The 14,139-nt window shown below is 41.9% G+C and overlaps 1 protein-coding gene across 6 annotated transcripts in view; it reads right to left on the bottom strand.

Annotated features, from left to right (window-relative positions):
- Positions 1–14,139, bottom strand: part of GRHL2 (grainyhead like transcription factor 2) — a 169,928-nt gene that overhangs the window by 55,997 nt on the left and 99,792 nt on the right. For all 6 annotated transcript variants that reach the window (XM_056522511.1, XM_056522510.1, XM_056522512.1 and 3 more), the window contains 2 exons: positions 9,594–9,705; positions 7,416–7,510 (listed from right to left, as the gene is read on the bottom strand). In XM_056522511.1, coding sequence (XP_056378486.1) covers positions 7,416–7,510; positions 9,594–9,705 — 207 coding nt within the window. The remainder of the gene's footprint in view (positions 1–7,415; positions 7,511–9,593; positions 9,706–14,139) is intronic.

Here is a 14,139-nt window from a genome sequence, read left to right as displayed (position 1 = left end):
CAACTTCAGCAGCTCATAAGTACTGAAAGGATTAGGATTTTTCAATAGAAGTCATTTACAAATCTGTTTAACTTTCTGGAGCCAGTTGATATATATATATATATATAAAAAAAAAAGTTTTTTCCTGGATAACCCCTTTAACACACAATGCATCCCTTACCTAAAACACACAGAAGACCTTCAGCCTGATCCCCTCCCCTCATTACCTGCCTCCCTAATCCTACTCACAAATTATCTTCTTCTTCACTATGGTAATTTTTATCTGATTAGTCGATTAATCGAAACAATAATCAGGCTACTAATCAACAATGAAAATGATAGTTAGTCACAGTCCTAATATATGCGTGTGTGTAACTTCACATATGAATGAATGATGTATATACTGGATGTATTAGCATAACTTCCAAATGGCTGAAGATATTTCAATGACACTTGGTACATGTTGCTTATATGTCAATAAAAAAAATAAAGTAGAGTTATTTTTGTCTGAAGTCCAAAGAAAGTCTATCTTTTAGGCTAGGTTCAGACTACGGAATCTGCAGGCAGAAAATCTCCCGGCTGAATCAGTCGACGCTAGGACCGCGCGGACACTGCAGTCTCCAATAGACTGCAATGTGTTCCGCGAGTATTTCCGCCTGAAGAAGGAGCAACGCCATTCTTTAGGTGGAAATTTCCAAACGGATTTTACGTTCACAAATTCCGCTTCACAAATTCCGAAGAGTGAATTTGGGAACGGAAACCAATTCACCGTACAGTACATTTTAGCAAGCGGAATTTCTGCCTGCAATTTCAAAACCGATTTGCAGGCAGAAATACCGAAGTGTGAACCTAGCCTTAGACTTTTGTTCACACGGCAGAATTTCTGCACAGAATTCTCCATGAAAATTCAATTCATAAAATGCAATAAATTCTGCAGAATTTCAGTGGAATCCCATTGAAGTGAATTGGCTATAAATTCATGCAGATTTTTCATGTGAAATTCCTTGCAGAAATATTTCATGGTAAAAAAAACGTACCTCCTATCCGCGGGATAAAGGACAGGTTTTATATCACGGGGGTCCGACTGCTGGGGCCCCCGCGATCTCCTATATGGAGCCCCGACTCTCCCACAGAGTGGCGTGTCATGACCCCCACCAGAAGCAGGATCCGCCATGCCCCGTCCATATAGCTCTATGGGAGAGCCGTTCAACCATCTTCAGCTCTCCCAAAGAGCTATATGGAGGGGGTGTGGCGGCCCCCGCTTCGGGCGGGGGTCGGGACACGTGACTCCGGGGGAGAGCTGGGGCTCCATGCAGAAGATTGCGGATAGGGGATAGGGGATATTTTTTTTTACCTTGATATATCTTCTTTAAATATCATGCCGACTTTCCGGACGGCAGGTGTAGAGAATAGTTAGTGCAGGGAACATTGTATTAGGATGGAATCTGAGGTTGGGATGTGAGGATGAGAGCGTCATTGCTGCTTTTTCTCTCCCACATTTACATTGCGTTTCTTAAATACGGTTGCTGTATCAGTTTTATATTTCTCGTTTAACAAAAAACTGACAGCACTGTTTGTACCCTATTTTTTGCCGTATAAGACGCACTCTTTCTTCCCCAAAACTGGGGGGGTGGTAAAGTTGGTGCGTCTTATACGGCGAATACACCCCTATCGCAGTGGTCCCTGCGGCCATCAATGGCCGGGACCCGCGGCTAATACAGGACATCACCGATCGCGGTGATGCCCTGTATTAACCCTTCAGACGCGGCGATCAAAGCTGACCGCCGCGTCTGAAGGAAAAGTGACACTAATCCGGCTGTTCAGTCGGGCTGTTCGGGACCGCTGCGATTTTACCACGGTGGTCCCGAACAGCCCGACTGAATAGCCGGGTTAGTGCTTACAGGACACCGGGGGGGACCTTACCTGCCTCCTCGGTGTCTTCTCCATTCAGGGATCCCCTGTATGGCCGGCGCTCTCCTTCCTCGTCATCATGTCGTCGCGTACGTGCGTCGGCGTGCGTAACGACGTGATGGCGGCGACGGAGAGGCAGCAGAGACGTTCCGGAGCGACGGGGACACGGCGACAGCGATGGAGCGACATCCAGGGCAGCAGTGACGGGTCCGGAGCGGCGGGGACACGTGAGTATTACCTCCTATGCAGTGGTCTTCAATCTGCGGACCTCCAGATGTTGCAAAACTATAACTCCCAGCATGCCCGGACAGCCAACGGCTGTCCGGGCATGCTGGGAGTTGTAGTTTTGCAACATCTGGAGGTCCGCAGGTTGAAGACCACTATTGGGTTCAAAATCTTTATTTAGATTTTGCACCTATAAATTGGGTGCGTCTTATACGCCGGTGCGTCCTATAGGGCGAAAAATACGGTATTTTAATGCTCAATGCGTTATTTAGGAACTATAAAGTTCCTAAATAATGATGACAAATATTGAGTTAATAATACCAACAAATGCTGTCAGACTGTTTAATGCCCAGATGACAGCACCCCAAGGTTTCCACACTTCAGATAATGGAGTTCCTAGGGCACTGTTTCCCAACCAATGTGCCTTCAGCTGTTGTAAAACTCCCAGTCTCACAGCATGACCCTGTAGTTTTGCTACAGCTGGAGGCACACTGGTTGGGAAACACTATCCTGGGGTATCCCCTGCCCCCCCCCCCCCCCCCCCGCTTTATAATATAAGTCACATGATTATAATGTTTTTCAGAAAAGTGGTGAAAATGAAACATAACAACGGTAGTTGTGCGTCTGTGTTGGGTAAACATTAGATCTGGTATTTACCCAACAATAATCCTGTAGAGCCGGGACAGGGAGGAGCGCGCAGTAAACAAGTACAACTATTTCTATAAAGCAGTTTATGCCTTAGTTCATGCTGGGGCCCTAACACTCTAAGCTTTACATTGATCTATAACGGAGGATGCAGGGTCATAAACCATGAAGAAATGATTATCTGCGTTTTTCAGCTTTATTGTCCTCTTCACAGCTGGAAGGGACAGAACAGCCATGAAAGATGTCTCCTGTTATAGATGCCTTGGTCGCACTTAAACATAGACTATTCCATAGTCTCCCCTGGGTGTCTTCCTCGGGCTACGTTCAAGTGGCGGAATATTTTCTGCATGTCCAGTTGGTAAATTTCCGACGGACATTCTATAGACAGCGGGAGCTGGCAGAACATGTCGGCTCCAGAACCAGTCAGAAATGGGCCATCTCCATAAGCAGCAATGCATTTCCAAGCAGATTCCGCAGAAAGAAATTAGAATTTCAGCACCAGATATTCCCCCATGTGCACCGTGCAGTAGAATCCCAATAAAAACGATGGGACTCTGCTGCAAGGGATTACCAAAGGAAAATTCTGCTGTGTGAACAAGGCCTTACACTCCCGCAGCTGCTGTAAGGGCTTAGGTCAGGCTCTGGTCACTAGTGTTGGGCGCGAATATTCACATTTCAAATTTTTATCGCGAAAATATCACAAATTTGCGAATTCACGAATGTTGCAAATATATTCGCTATATATTCAAAATTACGAATATTCACTGTTTTCTGCATATACGCATATGTGAATATTTGCATATTCCTTCTTTTCACTTGTGGGCCAATTAGAATGATGCAAATACACTTGTCAGAGGTTATCAACAACATCCCTAGCAACCAATAGTAAAGTTGGCCACCCCCCTCACTGTTTTCATCCTTGAATACGCGAATATGAGAATATAACGAATATGCGAAATTCGCGAATATAGGATGAATATTCGTCTATATATTCGCGAAATATCGTGAATTCGAATATGGGCAATGCCGCTCATCACTACTGGTCACATCACCTTCTATTAAAAGGTATTTGTCAAGCATATTACCCAATGTATACCAAACTCTTTAGGCATACAGCTGCATTTGTAACCCAGAGGGCACCAATGTGATTTAGTACTCGATGCCTCTGTATAGACTATAGTAGTCTACTAAACAGTGGTCCCCAACAGAGTCCTCAAGGCCCACCAACATTCTTTTTTTTTTTTTTTTTTTTTTTTTTTTTTTTTTCACCTACTCCATTGGAATGGATAGATGGGCCTTTGTATAAAAGGACTCTCTGGGGGGGATTTATCAAAACCTGTGCAAAGGGAAAAGTTGCCCAGTTGCCCATAGCAACCAATCAGATGGCTTCTTTCATTTTACAGAAGCCTTGTTAAAAATAAAGGAAGCGATCTGATTGGTTGCTATGGGCAACTGGGCAACTTTTCCTCTGGACAGGTTTTGATAAATCTCCCCCTCTATATTTGCCAGGTCATTGATGGCCTATTGAAATGTTAATGGTATTTTCTGGGACTTTATGACTGATGGCTTATCCACCTCAATCCATGATGGGCAGGGTGCTAACACCTGCCCCCCCCCCCCCCCCCCTACTAAATAGCCATTTGGTGCTCCACATTATACAGTGAACAGGCCTGAAATCCTTGCGCCATTCATTGTATAGTGGTGGCACTGGGTAACTGCAGCTCAGCTCCCATTCACTTCACTGAGCACTGAGGTGCAGTCACACATCGTAACGCGTAACTACACACTGATGCAGGGCTTTCAAGTTCACTTACGTTATAGCGTAGGATGCCAAAGAGTGGAACAGTAAAGCAGTTGCCCATAGCAACCAATAAGATTCCAGCTTTCATTTTTCATTAAATTGAAAGAAGCAATATGGTTGCTATGAGCAACTGCTCCACTGTTCCTTAGCACAAGGTTTGATAAATCTCCCCCCATTGTGCTAATACACATCCATCATATACAGTGTCATACATATGTTAGTGTTCCCTTTACCAGACACTATTCCCCCTGGGCTGCATGTGGGCACAGCCTCTGATGCCTATAGGTAAGACTGGCATGACTAGCATTTATCTGTAGTTATCATGAAGGCCACAGTAAAACATTGGCTGCTGTATATATAAAAAATAGCTACCGTATATATGAGACCAATAACTAGTGCAACAGACGTTATAGTAATTAAGTGGAAAAGAAAAACAGAGCTAACTTCTTCCAAAAACAGCACCAAACCTATCCTCAGGTTGTGTGTGGTATTACAACTTGACTCCACTCACTTTAATGAAATTGAGCTGCAATACCACGCACGACCTGAGGACAGGGGTGGTGCGGTTTAAATTTGAGTGACCATTGTCCCTAGTAAATGACCAGCACCCCCTGACACCATCTTGAAGACAATATTGATTGACCCAAGTCTGACAGTAAGTATTCATATACACTGAGAGATTTTATTGGGCATAGCCGCCCCCTTCTTGGATTTTATGGTCTAGTGTTTGATGAATGATAAGACAAAGGTCATTATGAAAGGGAATGCTACATTATGGCGAGTCTGAGACCGTTTCTAATATGTAACCATCACAGAATAAAAAAAATATGACTAAAGTTCAGGAAATCTACATACCTGTGGTTACTGTTACCTGGCATGTGTATATACTGTGTATCTGTGACTATGGGGGTGTACATACATATGAAACATTAAAAACATTAAAAACTGGGACAGGAGGACATGATCAATGGGTTTCAGGGGTTGCATTAACATGCCTGCTTTTTTTTTAGCAGTTGGGGGCAGTGTTGCAATACCCAAACTAACCTATGGACAAGATGAGTGGCGCTGTTTTGTCACATTCATTTTATGGTATACAACCTATTTAATTAATCAAATTGTTATTCACCAGCTATATAGGACCCGTGGGGGGGGGGGATACCATCACAATTGTTCTCCATCTATTAAAATCATTCCCCCCCCCCCCCCCCCAAGTTTTAACTGCTTCATTACTCTGTTGACGTGACCGCATAAGGGGTAATTTTTTCGTAATTTTTAAAAAAAAATTCTCCATGCGATATAGGTTTCCTATTAACCTTACACCTTGAGTCACTACTTGTAAAAATTGTTTAAATTATTAAAACTTTTTTTTTACTTATTTGTATTGCCATATTTTTAGACTAATAACTTTTTCATATTTCTATTGATCAGCGTATGTCAGGAATTATTTGAGTTCTCATTTTTTGTGGCGTGCGCTGTCGTTTTTATTGGCATTATTATTATTATTTTTTTTTGTAGGGGTGCAAGAGGACCAAAAACATAAATCTTTGTAACTTTTGAGCTGTCTCCAGCAGGATGTGCAGCGCTTCCTCAAGTTATAACATCAATTGATTCCAGGACGACCATTGTTGTATGTTGCGTCCGTTGTGTGTTGGGACCATAACTCTATGGAAACCTGATAGTTGGCTCTGAAGCCCCAAATGTCATCCAAAATGGAAAAAATTGAGGATTAAAGAAAAATAAATAGATGACTAATACATATTAAGCAAGTCCTTACATAGAGACAGGGCTGCTGGGAGCTGTAAATCACTGTCTATGTAGAGGACAGGAGCTTCTTCAGGGTCCTGTACAGTACATGCAATGTCCTAAAAAAGTAACATGGAGTCGCCCTCACCTGGTGTCTAAAGGAGCAGCTAATCCTGGAACAGGTAAAGAGTACAGAACATGTAATACCTCCCTGTACTGTAGGGGGCGCTACCAGACACCAGTCAGTGCATGCACTTCAGTAATACAGGGGTTTTACCAGTGAAATATCCATTCTGATTGGTCGGTTCTTCCAGCCATTGACACGTTTAGCAGATTCCATAGCATTGTATGTTGAGTCTGGTTTCAAGTTACAATGGTCCAGAAAAGACTATTGTATGTTGAAACTATTGTATGTTGAGGCCATTGTAAGTTGAGGGATCACTGTATATCTTTCTTGTATGTGTGGTCTGACTAGTGATTTCTACAGCGGTAGAATTATTTCCTTGCCGGAAATATCCATAGACCTAAGGATAATAAGCTGCTTATGATCTAGTGAAAAAACAATGCAACAAAACAGATCCCTATATGGTGAATTAACATAGTCAGGTTATGTATTAGTATTTATTTTTTTCATATCAACTGGCTCTAGAAAGTTAAAAAGATTTGTAAATTACATCCATCAAAAAAAATCTCAATCCTTCCAGTACTTCAGCTGCTGAAGTTGAGTTGTTCTTTTCTTTCTGACCACAGTGCTCTCTGCTGACACCTCTGTCTGTCTCAGGAACTGTCCAGAGCGGGATAAGTTCGCTATGGGGATTTGCTCCTTCTCTGGACAGTTCCTGAAACAGATAGAGGTGTCAGCAGAGAGCACTGTGGTCAGACAGAAAAGAACAACTCAACTTCAGCAGCTGATAAGTACTGGAAGGATTAAGATTTTTTTTTTTTTATAGAAGTAATTTACAAATCTGTTTAACTTTCTGGAGCCAGTTGATATGACAAAAAAAAAATGTTTTTCACTGGAATACCTCTTTAACAGTGAAGGAGATTGTCATTTCTGTTCCATCTCTGTTTCCTAGAACAATAGTAATAAGAAGTTTCCGTAGACTGTTACCTTGGCTTCTTCATTGACATCCCAGGTAAAAGACACTGCATTGTATGCGATTTCTTCAATATTTCCAATAGTGTTAAAACTTTCCTTGTAATCCGCTGTTAAAAAAGATGGGAAATTTAGTAATATACCCAAACGAAAATTTACAATGAAAAATGGTCTTAATTGGGGCTAAATAAGCTCAAGGGGTCTCCTGCTTCAGAATTCCTTAACCCCTTAAGGACCCGGGCTTTTTCCGTTTTTTCATTTTCAGTTTTTCCTCCTTAACTTTAAAAAATCATAACTCTTAAAAATTTTCACCTAAAATTATATATAATGGCTTAATTTTTGCATCACTAATTCTACTTTGTAATGACATTAGTCATTTTACCCAAAAATCTACGCTGAAACGGGAAAAAAAAATCAATGTGCGACAAAATTGATGAAAAAACACTATTTTGTAAGTTTTGGGGGCTTCTGTTTTTACACAGTACATTTTTTGTCAAAAATGATACCTTATCTTTATTCTGTAGGTCCATACGGTTAAAAAGATACCCTACTTATATAGGTTTGATTTTGTATCACTTCCGAAAAAAATCATGAATACATGCAGGAAAATTTATACTTTAAAATGGTCATTTTCTGACCCCTATAATTTTTTTATTTTTCTGTGTTCAGGGCGCTTTGAGGACTAATTTTTTGCGCCGTCATCTGAAGTTTGTATCAGTACCATTTTTGTTCTGATCAGACTTTTTGATCACTTTTTATTCACTTTTTTGTGTTATAAAAAGTGATCAAAAATGCGCTATTTTGGACTCTGGAATTTTTTTGCGCGTACGCCATTGAACGAGCGGTTTAAAAAGCGGTATATTTTTATAATTCGGACATTTCCGCACGCGGCGATACCACATATGTTTATTTTTATAATTATTTACATAATGTTTTTTTATTTTTGGAAATGCCGGGTGATTCAAACTTTTATTAGGGGAAGGGATAATTGAAAGGGTTAATGATTTTTTTACACTTTTCTTATGCAATATTATAGCTCCTATAGGGGGCTATAACATTGCATGTACTGATCTTTACCACTGATTGATGCATCTCCATAGGAATGCATCAATCAGTGTTTTCGGCGATTGAATGCTCAAGCCTGGATCTCAGGCTTGAAGCATTCATTCCGCGATCGGACAGCGCAGGAGAAGGTAAGAAGACCTCCTCCTGTGCTACAGCTGTTCGGGATGCTGCGATTATACCGCGGCGATCCCGAACAGCTCCCTGAGCTAACCGGCAACTTTCACTTTCGTTTTTAGCCGCGCGGCTCAGCTTTGAGCGCGCGGCTAAAGGGTTAATAGCGCGCAGCACAGCGATCAGTGCTGCGCGCTATTAGAGGCGGGTCCCGGCTTCACTATGACGCCGGGCCTGCCACGATATGATGCGGGGTCACCGTGTGACCCCGCGTTATATCGCAGGACCGGGACCCAGGACGTACTCATACGTCCTGGGTCCTTAAGAGGTTAAAGGGGTATTCCAGGAAAAACTTTTTTTTTTTTTTATCAACTGGCTCCAGAAAGTTAAACAGATTTGTAAATCACTTCTATTAAAAAAATCTTAATCCTTCCAATAATTATCAGCTGCTGAAGTTGAGTTGTTCTGATCTGTCTGAAAACAGTGCTCTCTGCTGACATCTCTGCTTGTCTCAGGAACTGCACAGAGTAGAAGAGGTTTGCTATGGGGATTTGCTTATACTCTGGACAGCTCCCGAGACAGGTGTCATCAGAGAGCACTTAGACAGAAACAAACAACTCAACTTCAGCAGCTCACAAGTACTGAAAGGATTAAGATTTTTTTAATAGAAGTAATTTACAAATCTGTTTAACTTTCTGCAGCCAGTTGATATTTAATATGGAGGATAGAGGGCAGTAACATCAGGGTCTAAAACGCGATTTCCTGTCAGGGTACCTCCAGCTGTTGCAAAACTACAACTCCCAGCATGCCCAGACAGCCGTTGGCTGTCCTGGCATGCTGGGAGTTGTAGTTTTTCAACAGCTGGAGGCACCCTGTTTGGGAAACACTGGTCTAAAAGGATCAAGTTACTATGTATCAGATTGATACCATCATTATATAAAAGCTGCTAGTAGAATCTTTAATGAAATGTATATCTTTACAGCAAATGGGATTTCTGCATTCAGTAGTTCTGCTTACCAATGTCGAGGACGCGCTGTTTGGCCGTGTGCTGGCGGGAATGCCAGTATTTCCAGTACTTCAATTGTTCATCGCGATTCTTGTCCTCACTAAACACAACCATGATCACACTCTGTGGGAAGATAACATAAAATATTATAGATAGTATAGATAGATAAGGATCAGACAGATGACACAGCCGACTAGACCTGCTAGAATCAACAGGTTTGGCCAACTTATTTTTTTATGTGTATGGTGTCATTACTTACAGTTAATAAAGTAGGTACAGATTGCACTGCCTCCCTTTCTCTATATGTAAATAAAATGTGTACAGGCAGTACTGCCTCCCTGTTTTTGTCTATGAATGATTGACACCAGAGTGTTAGTGTAGCATGTAGTATGATGAACCAGTTAGTGTAGCATGTAGTATGATGCACCAGAATTAGTGTAGCATGTAGTATGATGCACTAGAGTTAGTGTAGCATGTAGTATGATGCACCAGAGTTAGTGTAGCATGTAGTATGATGCACCAGAGAAAGTGTAGCATGTAGTATGATGCACCATAATTAGTGTAGCATGTAGTATGATGCACCAGAGATAGTGTAGCATGTAGTATGATGCACCAGAGTTAGTGTAGCATGTAGTATGATGCACCAGAGTTAGTGTAGCATGTAGTATGATGCACCAGAGTTAGTGTAGCATGTAGTATGATGCACCAGAGATAGTGTAGCATGTAGTATGATGCACCAGAATTAGTGTAGCATGTAGTATGATGCACCAGAGATAGTGTAGCATGTAGTATGATGCACCATAGTTAATGTAGCATGTAGTATGATGCACCAGAGTTAGTGTAGCATGTAGTATGATGAACCAGAGTTAGTGTAGCATGTAGTATGATGCACCATAGTTAGTGTAGCATGTAGTATTATGCACTAGAGTTAGTGTAGCATGTAGTATGATGCACCAGAGTTAGTGTAGCATGTAGTATGATGCACCAGAGATAGTGTAGCATGTAGTATGATGCACAAGAGTTAGTGTAGCATGTAGTATGATGCACCAGAGTTAGTGTAGCATGTAATATGATGCACCAGAGATAGTGTAGCATGTAGTATGATGCACCAGAGATAGTGTAGCATGTAGTATGATGCACGAGAGTTAGTGTAGCATGTAGTATGATGCACCAGAGATAGTCTAGCATGTAGTATGATGCACCAGAGTTAGTGTAGCATGTAATATGATGCACCAGAGATAGTGTAGCATGTAGTATGATGCACCAGAGATAGTGTAGCATGTAGTATGATGCACCAGAGATAGTCTAGCATGTAGTATGATGCACCAGAGATAGTGTAGCATGTAGTATGATGCACCAAAGTTAGTGTAGCATGTAGTATCATGCACTAGAGTGCTAGTGTAGCATGTAGTATGATGCACCAGAGTTAGTGGATCATGTATTATGATGCACCAGAGTTAGTGTAGCATGGTGTATGGTGTACCAGAGTTAGTGTAGCATGTAGTATGATGCACCAGAGATTGTGTAGCATGTAGTAGGATGCACCAGAGTATTAGTGTAGCCTGTATTATGATGCACCATAGTTAGTGTAGCATGTAGTATGACGCATCAGAGTTAGTGTAGTTTGTAGTATGATGCACCAGAGTTAGTGTAATATGATGCACCAGTGTTAGTGTAGCATGTAGTATGATGCATCATAGTTAGTGTAGCATGTAGTATGATGCATCATAGTTAGTGTAGCATGTAGTATGATGCACCATAGTTAATGTAGCATCTATTATGACGCACCAGAGTTAGTGTAGCATGGAGTATGATGCATCATAGTTAGTGTAGCATGTAGTATGATGCACCATAGTTAATGTAGCATGTATTATGATGCACCAGAGTTAGTGTAGCATGTAGCATAATGTATTGAGTAGGGAACCTGTGCTGTACATTGTGCTGTCATGCTATGGATGGTGAATGTATTGCTTACTGTATATGTGATTGACGATTGATTGCTAATAAAGTTATTTTCAATCAAAAAAGTTAATAATTGTCACCTTTTTGATTCTCCTTGAAATCTACAGACATAATTAATACTGCCTCCTTGACTCCACCTTACATAATAAACATACATATAGTACTGCCTCCATAACTCTCTGTGAATAGATCTTACTGCCTTCTCTGTCTTTTCCTCTACATTATATGGACACAGATAGTTCTCTCTCTCTCTCTCTCTCTCTCTCTCTCTTTCTCTCTCTTCTTCTCTCTCTTCTTCTCTCTCTCTCTCTCTCTCTCTCTCTTCTTCTTCTCTCTCTCTCTCTCTCTCCTCTCTCTTCTCCTTTCTCTCTCTTCTCTTCTCTCTCTTCTTCTCTCTCTTCTCTTCCCTCTCTTCTCCTCTCTCTTCCCTCTCTTCTCCTCTCTCTTCCCTCTCTTCTCCTCTCTCTTCCCTCTCTTCTCCTCCCTCTTCTCCTCCCTCTTCTCCTCTCTCTTCCCTCTCTCTCATATTTTTACATATCACTTGGGACTGAAGGAAATGGCTATATGCCAGTAAAGGAAACTCTAGTGGTTAGAAATTGAAAGATTCAAGTATCACTAGTATTTGAATTTTACTATAAGCGCTTTTATTAAAATTCAGCTTTGCAACTATTTGCTGGCCACATTATAGGGAAAGCTTAATCTGTAGTATTATAACAAAGCAAAATAAAAAATAAAACTTCTTTCCCACTGCTCAATTCTCTGTCCCGTTAAGGGTCTGTTAGGCTCTTTTTTTGCACTTAACAGACCCTGAACAGGTTGGAGTACAGCGGGCAACACCGATCCCATTGACTTTGCATGAGGTCTGTTGGGTGTCCGTTATTTTGGAGGAGTTGAGCGGAGAAAAATACCGTAAATGCAGTAATTTTTTCCTATTAGAGTAGCTCAGCGTCAGTGTGACAGTAGCCTAAATTATTAATAAAAAATATTTATTATTAATAATAAATAGATAAGAACAACCATGTAGTACACATCTTATCAATAACCCCCTACATTTCCCATAATAATACACTACTCAAAAAAATAAAGGGAGCAACACACAATGTAACTCCACGTCAATGACACCAGAGGGTCAGCTAGATGCCGAGCTTTGCAGAGACTGAGAGGAGGAGCTTTTTATTTTATTTAAATACATAGAGTTGGGCAAAAAAGTATTTAGTCAGCCACCAATTGTGCAAGTTCTCCCACTTAAAAAGATGAGAGAGGCTGTAATTTTCATCATAGGTATACCTCAACTATCAGAGACATAATGAGAAAAAAAATAAATCCATAAATTCACATTTTCTGATTTTTTAAGAATGTATTTGCAAATTATGGTGGAAAATAAGTACACTATTCAAAAAAACAATAAAAAACAAAGGGAACACTTAAACAACACGATGTAACTCCAAGTCAATGACACTTCTGTGAAATCACACTGTCCACTCAGGAAGAACACTGATTGACAATCAATTTCACATGCTGTTGTGCAAATGGAACAGACAACAGGTGGAAATGATAGGAAATTAGCAAGACACCCCCAATAAAGGAGTGGTTCTTCTGGTGGTGACAACAGACCACTTCTCAGTTCCTATGCTTCCTGACTGATGTTTTGGTCACTTTTGAATGCTGGCAGTGCTTTCAATTTAGTGGTAGCATGTGATGGAGTCTACAACCCACACAATTGGCTCAGGTATTGCAGCTCATCCAGTATGGCACATCAATGCGCGCTGTGGCAAGATGGTTTGTTGTGTCTGTCAGCGTAGTGTCCAGAGCATGAAGGCGCTACCAGGAGACAGGCCAGTACATCAGGAGACGTGAAGGAGGCCGTAGGAGGGCAACAACCCAGGAGCAGGACCGCTACCTCCGCCTTTGTGCAAGGAGGAGCACTGCCAGAGCCCTGCAAAATGACCTCCAGCAGGCCACAAATGTGCATGTGTCCACTCAAATGGTCAGAAACAGACTCCATGAGGGTGGTATGAGGGCCCGATGTCCAAAGGTGGGGATTGTGCTTACAGCCCATCACCGTGCAGGATGTTTGGCATTTGCCAGAGAACACCAAGATTGGCAAATTTGCCACTGGCGCCCTGTGCTCTTCACACATAAAAGCAGGTTCAAACTGAGCACATGGGACAGATGTGACAGAGTCTGGAGATGTCATGGAGAACGTTCTGTTGCCTGCTACATCCTCCTGCATGACCGGTTTGGCGGTGGGTCAGTAATGGTGTGGGGTGGCATTTCTTTGGGGGGCCGCACAGCCCTCTATGTGCCTGCCAGAGGTAGCCTGACTGCCATTAAGTACGGAGATGAGATTCTCAGACACCTTGTGAGACCATATGCTGGTGCGGTTGGCCCTGGGTTCCTCCTAATGCAAGACAATGCTAGACCTCATGTGGCTGGAGTGGGTCAGCAGTTCCTGCAAGAGGAAGGCATTGATGCTATGGACTGGCCCGCCCGTTCCCCAGACCTGAATCCGATTCAGCACATCTGGGACATCATGTCTTGCTCCATCCACCAATGCCACGTTGCACCACAGACTGTCCAGGAGTTGGCAGATGC

This window comes from Hyla sarda, chromosome 5, assembly GCF_029499605.1.
Source record: "Hyla sarda isolate aHylSar1 chromosome 5, aHylSar1.hap1, whole genome shotgun sequence".
Taxonomy (NCBI): Eukaryota; Metazoa; Chordata; class Amphibia; order Anura; family Hylidae; genus Hyla; species Hyla sarda.
The sequence above is the reverse complement of the archived record's forward strand: the minus strand, read 5'-3'. Positions and strand labels throughout refer to the sequence as shown.